Below are 20,788 nucleotides of genomic sequence, written 5' to 3'. Positions count from 1 at the left end.
GTTATCTTGATTGAATTATATGAGGTTGATGTTCTCGGACAATCGGTATTCGGGTTTGGCAAGATATGGTGGGGCATCAATACTGGTTAGTCACTGTGAGATATTTGTATCATAACTTGGGTATTCAACTGAATTATGTGTGTACTGACTACGCCAAATTGGATCTCGGGATACACCAGATGTGTAATAATTTGATTGTTATTTCAATCTGCATTTACTTGGCCAGCTAAATACCAATGGCACGAAAACCTCAATGTTGATGTATAGGGCGTTGGAGGGCGCTGGTGCCGCTATCGCAAGCTTGTACCCCGCCCGAATACATAAATGGAAGGCCCACCCAGGTCTCTCTACGGGTAGTTACAGTCACCAATTTAAACCTACTACACCAAAGAGCTTCTCTGTCGACAGCATCTTCACTTCAAGATGGCCGACTTAATCACTTTGGCAACATGTTCTCTCAACCAGTGGGTGTTGGATTGGGCGGGAAACCTTGGGAGAATCCGTAAGAGTATCATCTTGGCCAAGGAAGCTGGAGCTACTTTGAGAACAGGCCCTGAGCTTGAGATTACAGGCTATGGATGGTGGGTGTATTAACAATTCTTTATGGAGAGAATAATCTGACAATATCTCAATAGTCTTGACCATTTCCTCGAGGCGGATGTCTATGAACACTCCTTGGAATCACTCCTCGCAATCTTGACTGACACCGAACTCCATGGTATCCTTATTGATGTCGGTCTTCCTCTCATGCACAGGGGTTGTCGATACAACTGCCGTGCTATTATCCTTGACGGAAAGCTTCTTTGTCTTCGACCCAAGATCTACCTTGCCAATGACGGGTGCGTAGTAGTTGCCCCGAAAGAGACACTCACTAACTAACTCGGCTGTATAGAAACTTCAGAGAGAACCGTTTCTTTACTCCTTGGAACAGACCTAGATATGTTGAGCAGTACAACCTTCCTCCTGCTCTGCAAAAACACCAGGGTGTTCGACAAGTTCCTATCGGTGATGTTATTTTGTCTCTCAACGACACAACTGTCGCTGCCGAGACATGTGAGGAGCTTTTTACCCCTCAGGCGCCTCATATCAACATGTATGCCTCCTTTGGAACTTTAATTCCCCTCTAAAGAGAGACGGTGCCGGTTTTCAAGAGCGTTCTAAAGACTAACCATCATCCAGGGCCCTCAATGGCGTCGAGATCTTCACCAACTCATCCGGCTCTCACCACACTTTGAGAAAGCTAAATGAGCGTCTCGCCCTCATCTCTGAAGCAACTCGTAAGAGCGGTGGTGTCTACTTATACGCCAACCAGTCCGGTAATTTATTTCAATTATCTAACACGAACTACCTTATCTCACACTGTCTCAGGTTCCGACGGAGATAGACTTCTCTACGACGGTTCATCGCTCATTATGGTGAACGGCAACATCGTGGCTCAAGGTTCCCAATTCAGCTTGGACGATGTTGAAGTTATCACCGCAACTGTGGACCTCGAAGAAGTTCGTGCCTACCGATTTGCCCCTTCCCGCAACTTTCAGGCTGTCCAAGCACCTGTGTACGAAAGAATCGAGGTCGATTTCAGCCTGGGTGTGGAAGATCTTGATCTCCTCCGGGCCCCAACGCCTCCCAGGCCAGCTAGGTACCATGTTCCAGAGGAAGAAATCGTATGTACTCACCTACTCTATCTGTCTTGGCTTTTTCTAGTAGCAGACAGGTTCTGTATGGGGAGTTTTGCTAATCTTATGTGCTGCTAAGGCCCTTGGTCCTGCTTGCTGGCTTTGGGATTACCGTGAGTTTCCTTTGTTGGTACTTTACAAGGTCAGCAACTAACTGGAAAACAGTGCGACGAAGCAAGGCATCCGGTTACCTTGTGCCCCTTTCTGGAGGTATTGACTCATGCGCAACTGCCACTATTGTCTTCAGCATGTGTCGACTTGTCGTTGCAGCCATCAAGGCAGGTAATGAGGATGTTATTGCTGATGTGAAGCGAATTGCCGTGTACTCAGACAAGTTACCCGAAACTGCTGAAGAGTTCTGTAATCAGATCTTCCACACTGTTTACATGGGTATGGAGAAGCAGAGCAGCAAGGAGACTCGCCAACGTGCTAAGGATCTGTCCGAACGTATTGGAAGCTACCATACTGACATGAACATTGACGATACTTTCCATGCCACCAAGAACCTGCTCACTCAAGGCACTGGATTTGAGCCCAAATTCAAGGTTCATGGAGGATCAGCAACTGAGAACCGTATGTTGATCTGCCTTTTCCCAGCCATAACTAGAAGCTCCATTTTGATTGATACTAATTTAAGGCAGTGGCTTTGCAAAATATCCAAGCCCGTAGCCGTATGGTTATTGCCTATTACTATGCCCAGATGCTTCCCACTGTACGACAACGGCCCGGTGGGGGAAGTCTGCTAGTTCTTGGATCCAGTAACGTTGATGAGTGTCTTCGAGGCTGTAAGTTGTAACTCTTAGGCTTCCATTGCGCCATCGACTGACAACGTGGCTGTCCAGATCTCACCAAGTACGACTGCAGTTCCGCTGATGTGAACCCCATCGGCTCTGTTAGTAAGACAGACTTGAAGAGGTTTATCGCTTGGTCTGCCAAGAGCTTTGATATGCCTATCCTAGAGGAATTTATCCATGCTATTCGTAGGTCAAGCCTTCAATTTTGCTTGATCACGCCATGCTAACAGATTACAGCTACGGCTGAGCTTGAGCCTATTACTGCAGACTACGTTCAGAGTGATGAAGGTAAGTTATGTTTGTCACAGAGATAGTAATCGACTAACAAATGTCTCAGCTGATATGGGTATGACATATGACGAGCTCTCTCGCTTCGGTGTAAGTAAACACAACCATGAGATAAGTTACAACTCAACTGACAATCGTCGAAGCGTCTACGAAAGGAGAGCAAGCTCGGTCCATACGGGATGTTCCTCCGGCTTCTTGAGGAATGGGGTGGTGAGGGCAAGATGGCACCACGAGAAGTTGCCACCAAAGTCAAGAGATTCCACGGATTCCACGTATGTTTCCTTTTGGCCAACGTCCTTGTCACATGAGCTAACAATACTTCTAAGTATATTAACAGACATAAACAAGCAGTGGCAACACCCGCTGTCCATGTTGAAAACTACTCCCCGGATGACCACAGGTTTGATCTTCGACCTCTTGTTTACCCCTCACCATGGAATAGCTGGTCTTTTGAGAAGATTGACAAGAGGGTGGAGGCTATCGAGAAGGCTTTGGAGAAGAAGGATGCGGCTTCGAAGTAAAATATCTTATGTGTCGTAATTGAGAACACGGGGTCATAGTGTGAATTCATGAAGACGTTCGAGACATCAGTAACGCTCGAGCTCTGCGGTTTGGTTCAATTCTCTGAGTAACAACATCAGATGGCAGTGTGGAGCAACCAAAACCGATCTATGCAAAATCTAGTGCTCCTGAACGAAAGGCCATTGGGGCATTCTCGATTCTTTATATTACAGGTGCCCTCCCTGTACGGTGTTCCAAGGAAGAAGCCTAAGTTATCCGATCATAGATCCACAACTGGAGATGATAATTCCTAACAATGCATATACTGTGTCACAGATTGAACTTGTCCTCCAACAAAAGCGTTATCGTTGGATACTACAACGTCTTAGTAGCCTGTTATATCTTATGTATCACAATATCAACGTCTTTCTATCCTAGAACGAGACGAAAATCTGTATGCAAAGATACGAATAATATCAAATTTGAGCATGAATTTAACGTTTCTCATTAATACACATCCATGTTCACCTTCGGTCGGCAGACTTTCGACATATTGACTCAGGGGGTTGTGGGAGTCATCATCAGTCATGCATTCGATGTTGGGTTTGTTCAACAAACTGACATCATCTGAGCCAAACAGTCTACGAACAGAGTTATACAACTGGCACAAGCATAACTTATCCATGCAGGCCTCACATAGCTAGTAACCAGTGCTTGTCTTGCGAAGGTGCTTGCGAGAGATGTTTTGTTATCTTTGTGGTGAGAATCTTGATCTAGATCACCCTCATCTTGAAGGACAGGCGGTACCTGTTTACCAATATTCACACAAACACAATCAATAGAACGATAATATCGTGTGATATTCTGTTAAAAACAGGCAACACTGCTGACCACGCCTACTTCGCTGCGGTTCTGGGAGATTGAATCCAGGGCCAGACTTCGAAAACAGATTGGTTTTGATTGCTGCTTACAACAAATTGTCTCAATCGAATTGAATACAGAACGGTTGCGTTTCTTATTAAATATCTACAAAAGCTTCCCGTAACCCCCTTCAATCGCAGACCTTTTCTTTCACTACTTAATTATACTGATACGTCAGACTACCCTCTTTACACTCCTGACACACAATTCTCTAAGCCCATACGCACCCTTGATCAATATTTTTTCTCCATTGGACTTTCTTGGGAGGTACATCGGCTTCGAGATAATCATCGAGCTCTATTTGTTCACGCTGTTGGGATATCTCAGCCAGGAGTAGAACGCTCATTTTACACTCTCACCAGATTCCAGAGGATGGACAAACTTGTGACTTGAACTAAATCCACTCCAACCAAACAGATTTATATAATCTTCGCAAAGCATACGAAGGCATCCTGGGTTCCTATAGAAAGATACCAGGGTCCGCATGATGATCTTCTTCTACCCGCCGGAGCCGGAGCCATTCGCCATGCCTTCCGGGCTGGCATTATCAGTACACCCAGCTTAACAGATTCGTCTGAGCTATACAGCATCAATTCGGCGTTGATCGACGGGCATGAGGCCACACTAGATGCAAGTCAAAACAACGGAATTCAGCATCATTGAGCAACAGTACCGAAGCGAGGATGTGAGTGACATACCATTTCCACCTTCAGAGCTTTGCTAAACTGAACACAGAACTCGGAACGATCCTGTAGTTGATACCTCCTTTGAGTACCCTAAATAACGAAACCAATTCCTCACTGAGGAAGGGGCGAAAATTTGTGAAAAATGGAAGTGTCTGGGACAATGCCAACGCTGCAAGGAGCTCGGTCTGAATTGCGATTCACAAAAACTCGCTGCTCAAAGGCAGTACGTTTTCAGAAAGAAAGAAAAACACCGAGACGTATGCATAGGCCAGTGTCAGAGGTGTGAAAAGAATAAGATGCTGACGAGCAATGCATCGGTGTTAACGCCATGGACACGATTGACTCTTGTTTCGAGCCCGTCTAAGTTGCATTTGCACACACTACTTTCACATACGACCATACCTATCAGAGAACTCGGGATCCCGTCCGCTCTCCCATAGATAAGCTGATAAGGGGCGAACTAGTAGTTGGGTCGGTGACGACCAGCGAATCCTCGCTGCTGTATGTTTTTATCTTTTTATGCTGTTCTGTTATGTTTACTTGTAGTGCCGAGATACGTCGAGCTTGTATGTACTTGGATGTGGTGCATTGGAAGTACAGAAGACAGGACTTGCGGAGTATTATACCATACCGCCTTGGATATATGAGCTTTCATCAGTAAACACAGTACTTGTATATAGCTGTATCCTTCCGAGGTGCATCAAATTTCTAATGGTAGGCTTGTTAAAGCAACACCATCGTAGACAACATTCCATGCAAAAACTGCATCAAGATTCATTCGCTTTATAACCTCTAAAATGCTAAGTTTACCCTCTCGGCTCTCGGCGCTGCAAAAAGTCGAGTTCCTTCTTCTCCTTACCAGCAACCTTCTTCCTCTTCCTCTCAATCGCCCTGTCAACTTGTCCCTTGCTCATGCCCTCGTACCTGTTCACGAGAAGCTGCTTCTTCTGTTCACTCCTCTTCAGGTAGAACGGGGTCTTGCCCTGCGCTACAAGCTCCTTCTCCTTCTTGCGGTGCTCCTTGAGCAGGCTCTCTTCCTCCTGTCTGCGCAGGTTAGCCTTCTTGCGAGACTCCATGGACTGCAACTGGCGCTTGAGGTTCTCCTTCTCGTCAAAATTCTTGGTCTTTTTGATCTGCGCGCGCAGGTCGGCCATCTCCTTGTCGCGGTACTCGTCCAGGAAGGCGTAGGCTTTGCTGGCCTTTTCTTCGTCGACGCGGCCGACTAAGGGGTCGAATCGCGGATCACGGTATTGGCGTTTATTGTCGGGAAGAATCTCGCGACGACGAGATACGGGCTTTTTAGATGTTTGTTCTTGGGGTGCATGTTTAGATGACCGTTTGGGTTTGGGGTCGTCCTTTGATCTAGTGGGTTTCCTGGGTGCTGGTGTTTCTGTCTTTGGTGTGTCGTCGTCGGTAGGTTTCTTTGTTTTTGACTTGCGCCCTGAGGGGAGTGATTCTTGCGCTTTTGCGAGGGCACCGAACGAGACAGATGAGAGGTTTATCTTGGGTCCTTTTTGCTCAGGCTATATCTGGTCAGAAACAATTGTCAAGCGCAAGAGCAGAAACCTCACCTCAGACTCATCTTCTGAGCCGTCTCCAGATTCTTGATCTTGGTCATCTTCCTCGTCTTCGTCGTCAGAATCTCCTCGAATACCCTCTTCCTCAACCTCATTGTCATCATCATCCTCGCTTGAGGAGTTCTGGCTCTCGGGCTCTTCTTCCCACTCGTCTTCTCTTCTCGGTCGTACTCTTCTTTCGAGTCCTAATGAGGACGACGATTTTCGCTTAATGGCCATATTGTGATGCTGCGTAAAGTGAGATACAACAGTCTTGGACGTGGTTATGATGCGACACTGTGATGCGACGGGAACTTTTTTTTTATCCAAAGCTTCGATAAGCCCCACACATGCTTATCGCCATCAGGGATCTCATAAAAAGGCTACTCAGATACAAAAATAAACGACGAAGAGTGCGCTACATAATCGTATAGACTGACTCGCTAATTTTGTCTCTGCTGCCTCGCAGCCAGGTTTTTCTGATACCCCGTGGAACTAACATACTGAGTCAGTTTATGCCATTTTAGACCAGATCCTTGAAACGTTTATTTTCCTTATGTCAAAGACCACCTAGGCGTCTCCGTCCCCTCCCCATGTTGCGCGCCTTTCGATCTCTGGTGTCGAGAATCTCGCAAGCTGTACAACCACCACCACCTTCGCAACATGCTCCTTTGGTTCACAAAGCTACAACAATGACAGGATACGCACCCTCGGGTGTCCCCAACGCAGCGCCCAAGTCGATGAATATACCTGGTCTCACACTGGCGCAACCAGGCGCTTTCTCGAATGCGCCCAGGGGCCCTCAGAATGGTCAAACAAACTCCCAACAGAAGTATGTTCTGCAATATGCGTTGGCTTCTCCATCAATACTCACAATTGTTTAAAGGGCTCCTAAGGGAATTAAAAGGAAGAGCAAGAGGCATCCCCCCGAGGCGCAAAAACCTCGTTCCCAATCCCCTCCAAAAGTTCCCAGCAAAATTTCTGGAGGCGTCCCAGAACCTACGCATAAATACCTAGCCCAGGCAAAACTCGCCCCAGAACGGCTACCTCAACCACGCCGTATACTTGTCGTCATCGATTTGAACGGCACGCTCCTCCACCGTCCTAATAAGAAGCGTCCGTTCGACTTCACCGAGCGACCCCATGCGAAGGCCTTTCTGGGCTACTGTATCGAGACCTTTCATGTTGCCATTTGGTCCTCAGCCCGTCCCGAAAACGTCGAGAAGATGGTAGAGAAGCTCCTCACACCTGAAGAGCGCGAGCAATGCCTTGTTACTTGGGGGCGTGATTCTTTCAATCTGTCAAAAGAAGACTACATGACAAAAGTCCAAGTCTACAAGCGTCTCACAAAGATATGGACTGATCCAAGAGTTATGGCCGCTCATCCTCGGGCTTCCGAAGGGGGTGTGTGGGATCAGACCAATACAATTCTCGTCGACGACTCGTTCGAGAAGGGCCGCAGCGAACCTTTCAACACCCTCACGCTTCCTGAATTCAGCGGATTGGCTGGAGAGATCCCTAACGTCTTACCTCAGGTGCACGACTACATCAACGAGCTATCCTATCAAGTGGATATCAGTCGCTTTGTACGACAATCACCATTTCAGCTTGATCCGAACTATATCCTGCCGGAAGAACCAACGGACTAAGGAGTTTACCAAAAATCTATAGAGCTTTGCATTCCTGCCAAGAGAGGCATATTCACCTACTCTTGATTTTTCATGGACCAGAGAACTGGTTAAGCGGGCGTTCTCACAGCCCATAAGCTGGGTGTTTTACGAATAAAATGGGAGTACGGATTAGAAGATTTTCTTCATAGATACCCAGTTACACGTCCTTGCAGCAACGTAAATAATCTACTTGTTATTTCGGAGCCTCTTTTTTCCCAATGGTGGCATGGAAATGTCATTGATTTTGCCTATAGTTTGGTCTTTTCAACAAAGTCTAACGACCGAAATCGCGTGACACATTGATAGAAAGGTTTAGTAGCTGGGTTTGTTTGTTCCCCATCTGACTACGCATAAAAAGAGCTGAGTTCTCGTTCACCAAAGGTATTATGCTAGACCAGTAAATGTTGTCATACGCAAGAAATGTCTATGTAACAGACACATTTTGTTCTCTTTTGGACTACCATAGGGAATCTGCCAGCTAGCGGGGCCTTCATGAGGCATAGAATATCATAAACTCATTTACCCTCCCAACCATTTAACCATAATCCATTATCATCATCGCTCTTAGTTTTCTTTTCCTTTTTGTTTTGTTTTGTTTACTTGAAGACCTTACCGTCAGCAAGCTTGTACACCTTGCCGTCGACGGTGATATCCTTCTCCCAGCCCCAGGCATCCTCGACGAACTGTCGGTCCTCAGGCTTGGAGGGGTCGAGCTTGACAAAGTCGTAGCTCTCCCAGTCGGGAGCGACGTCGAAAGCGGGAACGTGCTCCTGGCCTCGGATAACGAAAGCACCCTGGATGACGGAGTCGTTGTTCTCGCCGTAGACGGCAGCACATCCGAAGATGTACTTGCGGGAACCCTCAAGACGGTTGTTGAAGCCACCAATCAGGTTGTTGGACATGAAGGTGAGGGTAAGCTCATCGTTGTACTTGTAGTCAACCTTCCAGATCGACCACTCCTCAAAGTTGAGGTTCTCCCAGAAGTACTTCATGGCCTCGTTGTGGTCCTTGATGTTGGAGTACTGGCGCTTCCACTCATCGAGAGGGAAAGAGGGGCGGCCGAGAGCCTCGAGAGGGTGCTTGGCCTTGGGGGCAGCAGGGGCCTCATCAGCCTCGGGGGCAGCAGCGGGAGCGGCGGCGGGAGCGGCCTCCTTCTTAGCTTCCTTCTTAGCCTCCTTCTTGGCCTCCTTCTTAGGCTGGTCGGCCTTCTTGGGAGGGTTGGTCAGAGTAACGGTGTCGAGGAGGTCAACCTTCTCAGCAACCTCAGAGAAAATGGGCTGGCTGCGGACAGTCTCGAACCATCGGGTGACAGCAGGGTGCTCGGAGCGCCATTGCTTATCAAAGAAGTACTGGAAGCCACGGGTGGCGATGGCAACAGCGAAGAGATCGGCAAGAGTGATACGCTCGCTGACAAGGAAGGTGTTGTGGAGGAGGTACGCCTCGACAACGGCGAAGTTCTTCTCGGTAGCCTTGATGGCATCGTCGACGTTCTTCTTGTTGTAAGGAGACTCGCCCTTGAGGGGGCTGAACCAAGAAATGAGGTTGGGAAGGACCTCAGAGTTGAAGAAGGACATCCACTTCAGAATGGAAGCATAGTCCTGCTTGGTCTTGCCGAGAAGAGTGGTCTTCTCGTTCTGGGAGGTGACTGCATCAGGTTAGCGAAGCTCGCGATAAGCTGACAAGATAAACAAGATGAGTTGTGTTGCGAGGTCAGAAGTTAGACGGTATCCACAAATGAACTCTTGAGAGACATTTCAGACAGGGATAACTGTATAGAATAATGCTAGGTCATCATTCGCAAGGGAGGGAAAACAGAAAAAGTGGTACCACGTAGGCATCACACGCAGCTTCACTTACTGTAGATGGCAATGGCGATGCACTCAGAGAGGGCGAAGCCGTCCTCGCCAACAAAGGCGGGGATCTTGCCAAGGCCGTTGGCCTTGAGGTGCTCAGCGGTAGCGTTGCCCTTCTCGGCCTCGACGATGTTGAGCTCGATGTCGTTCGCCTTAGCCACAGCCTTGATGGCAGTAGAGCGGCAGTTGTTCTGAAAGAACAGACCAGTCAGTAACGACGCTCAGAAAAGCTTTGCAGACGCAAATGCAAAATGCAAATGCAGCATATTCAGATTCAGGGCTCGAGAGTATGTACCTCGCGGGTGAAGAGAGTTCCGAAAGCCATCTTGAATGCTTTGCTAGGCAGCTGAGAACAGGTTGACAAACAAAGAGACGAGTGAAGATGAGGAAGAGAAAAAGAAGGAGGGGAAAGTTTTTTTTAAAGGTGCGATAATTACGAAATTGCTTGCCCCGCGCTGGTGGGGTCCTCCCTTACTGCCCGAGCAACGCGAAATCACAAAAGAGGTGGCTGGGCAAGCTCAAAAGTGGCGGTTGATAAGAGATCTGTGGCTGCGATAAGCTTCCTCACACTCTTTTTCACGTGACCATCATGAGGAGCTAGCCGTTGATGGATCTCGAAATCCCGTGAAGTTTTTCTAGACAGACAGTGAACCTCGTCCGATACGCGATACCGACGGGGCCCTCCTCCGAATTGGTTATCATGTCGACATTTACACAAAGTCTACGGCAACTGCGGTGCCAGGGCAAGACTTTCCGGGCACCATGGCCCCAGCCCGCCAGGCAACATCCATCTTTTCCCCTCGCCGTTCGAACCATTGCTACCGAAACGTCAACACCAATTGTCGAGCCTAAACCCAACGGCCTCGCCTTGTCAACAGATGCCAGTTCCAAATTCACTATACCGTTCCAGGGAGTTGACCATGCCCGTGCTGTTCCGCTCTCGGCCTCGTACTTCTCCCGAGAGCCTCAATTCAATGAGATGTACCTCCGAATCGCTCGCCTTCTCACCAAATATCACGCCCTACCAATTGTACCAACAAGTCATGTTCCTCCAACAGCTTGGGTCAAACTCCAAGAAATGCGCTCAAAGCTTGGTGAACCAGTCAAGGCCTCCCACTACGCCAAGGTGATCCGAGTCGCGAAGCGTCTGAACCAGATTGAGCCCACACTTTTCCCTCAAGAGGTTCGATCTGCTCTTGAAGAGTTTAAGCGTGATATCAACCCGTTCATGAACGTGCCCCATGAGGTCACAATTGATAAGTACGGCCGAGCTGTTGGTGTTGGCAAGCGAAAGGAATCAACTGCTCGTGCGTGGGTTGTAGAGGGAACGGGAGAGGTCTTGATCAATGGTAAAACCTTGAGTCAGGCCTTTGGCCGTGTTCACGACCGTGAAAGTGCGGTTTGGGCTCTACAGGCCACAGAGCGATTGGACAAGTATAATGTCTGGGCATTGGTGGAGGGCGGTGGAACAACCGGCCAGGCCGAAGCCCTTACGTTGGCGGTTGCTAAAGCTCTGATCGTTCACGAGCCAGCACTCAAGACTGCTCTTCGAAAAGGTATGTGTTTGGTTATATCCTTCATAATCAATCATTTCGTAATGACTAACCTTGTGTTCACAGCTGGCTGTATCACAAGAGATCCAAGAACTGTGGAGAGAAAGAAGCACGGCCATGTCAAGGCTCGTAAGATGCCTGCCTGGGTCAAGCGATAAGCAGTTTCTACAAGTAATTGATTTTGCAGAACTTTGGGTCAAGTCTGCAACGGCGGATATGACGATGATGATGAGAAGGATGATGGGTGGGACTCTGCTCCCATTCCTATCCAATATCCATGTACAAACAACACTTTTTGTAGTTTTAGAAATGCTCATGGCATTCCGAGTTGGTGCCAAACACTGTAACCTTGGTTTGTGATTCTCCCGAGTAGCGTCTTGGCTGATATTGAAACACCGACTCTTGGTAACCCTATATAGCCATGTTGGCCGATATATCGCTGCCACGGACTCAAAACCCGATGGCCAATTCACAAGTATCTGCCTGTTTGGGCGTTCGGAAATTCCTAGGTAGCATGGGGCCCTTGATAGGGACGCCGAACTTTTTCCCGCTTTGTTCGTCTCGGTCTATGACGAACTGGAACAACAAACCAGGGATTGAAAACAGTACATTCCAGTATTTCGCTTGCCATGTAAGACATTTTCAGACGTGCTAGAGAAGTTAAACACTTACCGGCCGAACCGGATTGCAGCAAATGCGCTGACAAGCCATTTGAACCCTGTAAAGTGATCCTCTGCGGTAATTAACCAGCCGCTACCGAGTTGATGGCTCCCGTCAACCGGTCGTCCCATCATCAGTGGTCCTGTAACTGGTAATGGAGTCGTTCGATGATGATGGAGCGAATCATTGTACCGTTATGCAGGAATTGACCTGACTACCAACCCCAGACCTTGACTACTACGGTATGTATCGATATTAGATCGGGACGGGGCAGGTAGGTGGGACATGCTCATTACTGTCAACTCGGGACACTGAATAATAATTCATCATCTTTGGCAGAGTAGGCGGTGAAGAGCTTCGCGTCCGTCCGTTCGTACAATGTGATTGCGTCTACACGCCGGTGGTAGCAGCGTCTCCACGAGCGACGTACTATACTCTGATGTGAAGAGGCCGGTGTTTGCGCATTAGGCAATGGACATCAGTGATTCAGTACTTTCATATTATGAATCTCTGTTCTTGCGCAGCTCGATGGCATGAAACAACGGAAAAGCCGATATTAGTTGTATCTCGCGATAATGGTAATTCCGATCAACTGTCATCGCTAGAGTAGATTGTGGTAGAAGCAATGAAGAAGGTTTCTAGAACAGTTTCAGTGGGGTGGCTTGAAGGTGTTTCAGCCCAAACATGCTCTGGAAAAGAAGCGGTTGGTCTAAATTTCTAGATCCAACGGCACAACGGTGTGGCGTAATGGAGACTTTTCTCACCTATAGCAGGTACCTGATGGATGACGGAGGGAACCAACGTTGTCGGTCTAGTTGTCAACATCACGCGCGGAACTACCAAGGACTCAACGTTGAGGCCGTCGCGTCGGTGTCACTTTTGGACCGTGCCAACGCTGGTCCAGCTAAAGTTAGGCTTTGGTAGAGGTAGAGGTATCTTTTGGCAGTGGCTGAGGTGGAGTGTCGAGCATGGACAGACGGCGGTTTGAGGTCGGAAATTTTTAGGGCGGACGTAACCACGAGTGGACACAGATCCCTGCAATTACGACCGACGCCATTGCGGCACGCTGTGCTAGATACATGCGGTGTACGGATATCTCGAATCTTCCCAATCTTGTCCAAGGTGAGGAGAAAATAGAATTCAACGGCCAACGGTTTTTAGACGAGGCTTAGATCGTCTTGATCGTCGTTTTCTTGGTGACTCGATCTAACGAAAATGGGGTGCATATGCGTGTTGATCGAGAGCATAACCGGATTACACCAGCTCATGCACAACATTCATTAGAACGCTCCGCTTGGAGTTGTTGGATGCTATACAAGGCGGACAAGACCACAATCCATGGCATAGCTATTCTCTTTGGCCAATGGCTCAGCTGTGGGCAGGGCAATGATTGGGTATCGGGTCCTGTTCAGCACCTTGGATATCGTCGCCCCCAGTCAGGTTAGAAACAGCGTATCCTGCATAGCTGATGCGCGTTGCCTTTTACAGTGCTAGACGCGTGAAACATGATCCGATATGCGCGTCAGCTAGTGCACTTCAGCAATGACCCTGGTTTTTCGCAGTACCGGTACTTCCTGTGGGGAGATCTTGGTGCCAACCTTGCGGCGGACGGCTTTGTCAGAGCACTTGCAGCCGTTGAAGATGTTGGCCAATTCAGGGTAGCCAGTGATGTTTATGTTGCTGAACTTGAGTTTAATTATCAAGCACGGATAGGAGCTTGACTTGGAACCGAGATATTAACAATGAAATGATATTTTGTTTCTGTATTGAATGGGATATTGGTTTTTGAAACACTGTATATCTCGTAATCCATGACGTTGTGTTGCTAGAGATCAAGTTTTTGAATGTTGTCTTCAAGATTTGCATCGTGGAGTTTTAAAGTAGGTGTGGCGGTGAAAGCAACCTACCCTAACTTTGACTTTTTTTTCTTAATGGATGCCATACACAATAGGTACGTGCTGTAGAATTAGTGTTGAAAATAGCCACTACTAACCTGGAATTGAGCTCGCATTTGTTATTAAATTGATTTGTGTACGTGTGATAACGTTCTCTTCAATGCATTGAGATACTCCCAGATATCATGCATCCATCGACATCGTATTACTACTACCCATACGGCGTTCTGAGCCACTGATATCAAATGTGGCTGCAAGCCTCGCGACTATCTCGGTTGTGCCACAAATGATCATGGTAGTTGAATGACTGATTAGGTCGATCATCTGAACTGTCAGCTAATATAGGTACCTATAACTGTCTATTTCCGTGACAATTCGAATGAATGTGTGAGCATGCTGTTGACCGGTGTCCTGACTCGCACTTGTACTGCGCGTCCATAGCGTACCTACTACCTGGACCGAGAATTTCCTCATAGGGTAGGCATCTCGTTAGGGAATAACCGCCTTGACCAACCGCAGACTCCGTTCTGGCTGTCAACACCGTCCTTTCCTTCTCTCCCCCAACACACGCAAGTCAACCAGGTTCAAGGTCCCACGTACTCCTCGTTGACATGTGTCATCGAATACCCGGCCTAAGCCCGTCGTCTTGTTTACCACCCAAGTTATCAAGTATACACGTTCACCCACTGAGAGATCCCCTCCACTGCCATTGGCTCCATTGCGAGAATCAATCCAACTGACCGCCTGTCCCTGATCACAATACCACCATGAGGGTCCTGTACCTGCGGCTGAACATCCCGAATCACCCATAGAGTGAAGCAAAGAGTGAGCCAAGCTTCAGCATTGTTGCTGGCACGTCCCATACCAATATCGCCCTCTCCGGTTGACACGAGAGCCAGTCTATGTACCTCTAATCTAAGCACAAGCACCAAAACTTCAACAAGGGTGAGCTTCATCATTCATTGGCCAGCGATTATTTTCGGCTTGATTATATGGAACCACCTCCATATGTGGGCTGGGGAGCAACACTATGCCTCGATATGGTTCAGTGTTGCTTTTCCTTTCCTTTCTTTTCCTGCGACTTGAGCCATTGTATCGCATTGCTTTTCCTGTCACCCTCGAGATCCTCCCTAGTCTTTATGCTTCCCAGGCTTAGCCCTGAGTTATTATTGACATGCAAAAACATCATCCACTAGTCTCTCTTGATTGGGAACTGGGAGGGCGGAAATTGAAGAGAACCCGTCATTTGATAATGCTGGTGCATTCGTGAATGCCTTTGCCTATGTCTGGTAATTGTTGCGGACAGTTCCCTGCAGTGCGATTATCTTCGGTACCATCCAACACCACGATCGATAGTAACTCGACTAACAGTGGTAACCTTCCCCATGTTTCACTGGGGGCAGGGCTTGTTTTTGACAAGCGGGTTGCTCAACTTGGCCTTTTGACCATCACATTGGTCATTTCTCACACGATCTCGAGGTAACAGAATGTTCCGCTAACCAACTGACATAATGCGTTTTAGCATCTGATTACTCCGGCTCTACTGCAACTCGACATCTTGCCTTGCACGCATTTATCGCTTTATATGCTACGTGGTAGACTGCAGTATAGCAGTTTTCTTCAAGCACTACTTGCCTATAATAATACAGCCGGAAGACGATAAAAAGCTTTCGATCCAAATATGAATGCTTTGAAAGTCATGGATGAAACTCACGGATCGTGGGGTGCTTGCTCAGTAATGTGCTCTCTAGTCAAAGTTGAGTATGGCGGGTCTTTGTCTCAAGATTTTTTCCCTCGTCTTTTCGGCCGGCAGCCCACTTTACACTTTCGACAAAACATGAACCAAGACTGCACTTAAGCCCTGATCACCCCTTCGGTATTCATGATGGAGGACTGCAGCCCAAGTCCAAGGTTCAGGTTACTCAGAACATTATCTAGAGGGTCAATTGACTGCAAAAACTCAAGGTTCATCACTAGAGTCGGTACTTCTCAGGATGCACAGAAAATCAACATCCATGACAAAAAAAATAACAACACATGTGCAGCCCAAGAAACTGGCTCATCTTGAATCTAATGCATTGATACCCAGCTATTAAAAGAGAAAAGAAAAGAGCAGAATACGATCCCCGGAACAGTCACCAGTGGAAACGGCAGAGAAGACGCTGTTCAGCGCCCAGCACAAGTATAATTGCTGTTGGAGCAGAATGTATACTACATACACACCCTGCAAGCCTATTTGTGGTCCGGTACTTGTTGAAATCACCCATGACGCCCCAGGTTCCGAGGCGCGCCCACTCCACAGCTTTTGGGTTCACCCCATGGCAAGCCACGTCGATGAATGTCTCCCTCTAATTTTCCTGGTGCCTCTTACCAAGGCTTTGGGCCAGGGGTGTTTATTACGTGGTGGATGGAGATAGACAACGCCGATCCTTCTACAATCTCCAGAGCTGTTGCCAGGAGCTTTGCTTGATGCAGGCCAATTCTCTTGCATCTGGACCGCCTTCATGATCTTTTGGGCCACTCAAACTCGTCCTAGACCTTGCCTCACGTCTCTCTCATCCATTTTCTTTTTGGCCAAGCATGTTAAGCACATTCCGTACTCTGTTTTCCATTTATCCAAACCCAATGGCCCAGTTACACATGTATTTACGACTCTCGCCTCATGCCGACATTCTCCAAGGGTCATATAAGATGGACGTCGGGTGCCCTGACGCCATTCACACAGCGTCTTTAGCTGATAGTCTAAAACAATACGCCTCATCTTGCCCTGCCTGCCCTTCACATCTACACCCCCTCCTTCTTCTCATCACAAACCCCCTTCCCAATCCACTTCCATAGTCCACAGTCTCATCAGTCATATAGCCCCTGTCTTTGATGGTGGGCCCTTAGCATATCATAGTGCACATTCAATGAGTGTATGCTTCTTTTGCGAAGACGCTATATAGATCCCTTGGCTATCCATTGTTTGCCATTTATAGGTTTCGTCATTTGCGATTCACATCTATTCCCGCGGCCCACAGTCGATCCTTCGATATCATACTCTGGTCTCCCGGTAGTTATCGCCAATTGCACATTACGCAACGTGACCATAAGCCTGTCACGACACCGACTAGGCGGATTCAAACGCCCGTACCGGCTTAGTGAAAAGCTTTTCCCAAGAGCACCCATTCTGATCCCTCGTCAAGACCCTGTTGCGTGGTATTGGCCCCAGCAGATCGCAGTGGGCTCGAGCTTGTCATGCTCAAGGTCTCTTACATGGGGCCTTCACTAGGATCCTCCTTGTAGACGGCGAGACGACCGTTTGACAACTCATCCGCAATCAGCCCTGGCCCAAAGCCCCAGACCAAACTACTTAGGCCTAACGCCTTGCTCTTCGTCATCTTTTTCGGCATCCATTCTTTACCGGGCATGAACGCGCTAAGCTTTAGCTTACGATTGGGATTTGACTTGATAAACTACATTGCTACCCAGGTCCCCGGCTGAGCCATCAGCTCCCTTGCCTGATCAGTAAACAGCACAGAGCTTTGTTTGAGAATAATAGGCCGGCGGCACCCTGCTTGTAAAGACTTTTGTTCTTTCAACTTGGTTACCATTCCATCTAACTAGCCATCCATTCCCTGCCTCAACACACCCCCGACTATCGATCATCGCGACGACTCCCCGAGTGGGCTTTATCTGTTTAACGACCCCGCGGTGACCCCTCCAGCATCGTCAACAGCTCCATTGTACATCATCTGTTATATATCGAAACAAACACATCAAGCCCAAAGGACTTCCCACCCTTTCTTAGCAACCTAGCCTCTACTACCCAGCAGCTACTTCGGATCATTGAAACTGGCTACCTTACAGTCACCAGTGCTACCGACCACCCATCGGCTGGGAGCGACGGCAGGGTCGTATGCCATCCAAGGTCTTCGGGGCATGGACGACACGAGCCGATTAAGGAGGCAGAATGAGCCACCGGTTCATTCAAACCCCAACCAAAGATATTCGCTTCACGATCCGTCCCAGCAGCGCCGTTCAGTTGCCGGATCCTCAAGCGACAGATATCGCCCTGCATCCCTTGCAACTTCTTCGTCGTCAGGGCGTGGAATGGGAGCCGCGGGTAACTACAGCAGCTACTATTCGGAACCCAGTGCATCTTTCCCTGCAGCAAACATGCCTGGAACAGCAATCGCCTATGGCTCTGAGTATGGTCACGACTCACGCCAGCAGCAAGGTTTCGGCGGCTACGGTACCGCGGCCACAATGATGTACAACGTTGCCCAACCGAACCCGCAAAATCCCGTCTACGATGCGCAGCACTTTAGTTCACGGCAACCTGCAGGTCTGCAGCTGATGACACCTGACGTTGCCTCGACTTACTTTGCGTCGGAAACGGGGAGCGCAGCTGGCCCGAGCCTCCATCAGTCAGCACAGAGCTCAAGCGGATCCGCAAATGTTTATCAACAAAGCAATGCTATGAGCTATGCGAGTAATAATATGTCCAGCGTGAATGCCATGCCACAAGCGACAGCGAGCGCCGATGTTTCCATGACAGAAGACCACGAATACGCAGAAGGCGCTCTCGAAGAAAAATGGGTTAGCTACCAGCGGCAACTAGGGAGCATATTCCAGGACATATCTAATGGATCTCTTGAAAGTGCATCTGAGACATTACTTAGCGTCACTAGTTGGCTTTTGTCTCAAGTCGCCGATCTTGGTATGTACTATCGACAACCCTCCCTAGATTAGGGTGGAGACTTGAAAGAAGAAAGAACTAACCACTGCATATAGGCCTCAATCTTGATGACACCAACCTTCATGCTGATCGTATTCAGCTGTGGAACGACTTCAACCACGCCTGGCTAGGGTTGGGTCAACAGCAGATTGACCTTATGACCTCTTCCCAACAACTTTCAAGATCGCAGAGCCTTGTATCCAAAGCCATGATTAAGAAGATGGGAAACGAATTAATCCGGTTATGTGACGGTATCGAGCGTCACGGTCTGGTAGATTACCAGTATGGAGTGTGGGAAGATCAAATAACAGAAGGTATGAGCACACGCAGCTATGCTGTCGAGCTTGGGCAGGTGTGCTAACATAAATTCATAGTTCTCGAGGACATTTTAGATCTATACGAAGCTTCAGAAGAAGCCAGTGGAAGCAGCAATCGATAAAATGCCCTTTGAAACATATTACCGGGCTTTTTCACAGCAAATCGCCCCAAAGGTTCTCTGAAACTGACGGCTTTCTGAGAAAGGCATCATCACTCGACAACTGCATAGCATTGCCCTCCTGTGTAGTAGCCACAGCAGCAGGACTATTGCATATCAGTTCGACAGAGTGTCAGCCGAGAGAACAAAATGCTGATGAGTTCTTGATCTTGTACCAGGTCTTTGTTGCCTTGTATTACGCAACTATTCTGTTTTCACATCTCGGTATACGAACTATTTTGCTGCGCACGCATCATGCTTACCACCACTTCCATTTGAAGGATGGGAGCCCATTGGGCTGGTTTATGATTTTCATTGACATTACTGCGACGTGCGTTCTGCCAGCACCAACTGGTAGCGTATCAAGGCACGATAACTACGATTACATGGCGGGGTTCACAGGAAAAGAGGGTATGATTGATTCACCACTCTGTGCTATGGAAATGGATACATGGTTGGTCACGAGAAAGAGGACTGGAAGTGGAATAGGCACTATTGGGCGCGTGGTTAATGATTTTCGGGGACAAGGCGTTTTACCTACAGATGGAGTGCAGAAGTCAGGTTTTGGCTGGGCTGGGCAGGATCGGACTGGACTGGATTGGGTTGGGTTGGATTGGTCACTATTTTTTTCTCTTCCATTCTTGTCTTTTATCAGGCTCCAACATAGATTTGGATGCACTGTATTATTACTATTATTACCGCCCCTGCGTTAGAAGGGTCATGGTCATCAGGGTTTGGGTTTGGGTTTAGGAGGTTGATGAAAAGAGTGGACATGGAAGTCCTCGCGGGCTTGCCAGCTGGATGGGAAATACCAGGGGCACATGTTTGACATAGAAGCCATACATAGAAGCAAGTGTACTGTATCATTATTATCATTATTACCGCCGATGAACTCGCCTATCTCCGTGCCTTGAGCATAAATATGGAGGATTTCTGGAGTGCTGTATCCGTACCTGAACTTGGCTTTCCCCCCCGCAATGTAACTTGTTAGCCAAGGTATAGGCTGCCTGACAAAGGCGAAGATGGACAGCAGATCGGCCGGTTGATAGCGACAAGACATGGATTGTACATAGTCTGACCCATGTATGTTGGAGGAGCCTACGGTACCCCTGGTTTGGCCAAGACAGAGGAAAAACAAGGGCATTAATAAGTACAGTACCTGAGTACCAGCATCATCAGCTGCGCCAGGCCAGACCAGGCCAGGGGCAAGGGGGAATTAATTGACGGGAGCTGCCTTCGGGTTATTCCTCATCAAGGGTATTGCTTGCGAACAAAAGCGGGCTTTTCTCTAATCCCCGCGACAAAGCTGAGTAATTAATTATCTTTACCTCAATCCTATAGTGACAACATGAGAAGAAGACAACTCGAGTTAGGCGAATGTTTTAGTATCTGAGCTTTAACCTTGGTATGTGGGTTATCGAAAGATTTATTGACACTTTTATCTAAAGTAGCTTTTATAGCTCGTTTCTTTATTTCTCTAGTTGTTTTCTCTTTATTTTTTAAGTTAGCCTGATTCGTTTGTCGGCTGTCTATACTAACG

The 20,788-nt window shown here is 48.0% G+C and overlaps 6 protein-coding genes across 6 annotated transcripts; 4 read left to right on the top strand and 2 right to left on the bottom strand.

The window, feature by feature from the left end:
* Nucleotides 1-423: 423 nt before the first annotated feature.
* On the top strand, nt 424-3,279 carry FSST1_001655 (glutamine-dependent NAD(+) synthetase; the record flags this gene model as incomplete). Its single annotated transcript, XM_083227569.1, has 13 exons — nt 424-581; nt 636-839; nt 893-1,093; nt 1,180-1,316; nt 1,369-1,664; nt 1,756-1,789; nt 1,842-2,249; nt 2,318-2,461; nt 2,519-2,656; nt 2,708-2,758; nt 2,808-2,848; nt 2,902-3,030; nt 3,085-3,279. The coding sequence occupies 13 exons, from the start codon at nt 424-426 to the stop codon at nt 3,277-3,279; spliced, it is 2,136 nt and encodes a 711-aa protein (XP_083091837.1).
* A 2,393-nt stretch (nt 3,280-5,672) lies between these two features.
* FSST1_001654 (uncharacterized protein) lies at nt 5,673-6,662 on the bottom strand (the record flags this gene model as incomplete). Its single annotated transcript, XM_083227567.1, has 2 exons — nt 5,673-6,389; nt 6,438-6,662. 2 exons carry the CDS (start codon nt 6,660-6,662, stop codon nt 5,673-5,675), a joined length of 942 nt encoding a protein of 313 aa, XP_083091836.1.
* Nucleotides 6,663-7,015: 353 nt separating this feature from the next.
* FSST1_001653 (HAD-like domain-containing protein) lies at nt 7,016-8,071 on the top strand (the record flags this gene model as incomplete). The annotated part of the gene is made up of 2 exons (XM_083227566.1): nt 7,016-7,254; nt 7,309-8,071. The coding sequence occupies 2 exons, from the start codon at nt 7,016-7,018 to the stop codon at nt 8,069-8,071; spliced, it is 1,002 nt and encodes a 333-aa protein (XP_083091835.1).
* Nucleotides 8,072-8,688: 617 nt separating this feature from the next.
* FSST1_001652 (uncharacterized protein) lies at nt 8,689-10,270 on the bottom strand (the record flags this gene model as incomplete). The annotated part of the gene is made up of 3 exons (XM_083227565.1): nt 8,689-9,737; nt 9,950-10,136; nt 10,241-10,270. 3 exons carry the CDS (start codon nt 10,268-10,270, stop codon nt 8,689-8,691), a joined length of 1,266 nt encoding a protein of 421 aa, XP_083091834.1.
* A 375-nt stretch (nt 10,271-10,645) lies between these two features.
* FSST1_001651 (mitochondrial 37S ribosomal protein uS9m) lies at nt 10,646-11,656 on the top strand (the record flags this gene model as incomplete). The annotated part of the gene is made up of 2 exons (XM_083227564.1): nt 10,646-11,501; nt 11,565-11,656. 2 exons carry the CDS (start codon nt 10,646-10,648, stop codon nt 11,654-11,656), a joined length of 948 nt encoding a protein of 315 aa, XP_083091833.1.
* A 6,318-nt stretch (nt 11,657-17,974) lies between these two features.
* On the top strand, nt 17,975-19,212 carry FSST1_001650 (uncharacterized protein; the record flags this gene model as incomplete). The annotated part of the gene is made up of 3 exons (XM_083227563.1): nt 17,975-18,755; nt 18,830-19,087; nt 19,148-19,212. The coding sequence occupies 3 exons, from the start codon at nt 17,975-17,977 to the stop codon at nt 19,210-19,212; spliced, it is 1,104 nt and encodes a 367-aa protein (XP_083091832.1).
* Nucleotides 19,213-20,788: the final 1,576 nt, after the last annotated feature.

This window comes from Fusarium sambucinum, chromosome IV (assembly GCF_050947815.1).
Source record: "Fusarium sambucinum isolate potato_lamoka chromosome IV, whole genome shotgun sequence".
Taxonomy (NCBI): domain Eukaryota; kingdom Fungi; phylum Ascomycota; class Sordariomycetes; order Hypocreales; family Nectriaceae; genus Fusarium; species Fusarium sambucinum.
This window is presented reverse-complemented; position numbering and strand designations above follow the sequence as displayed.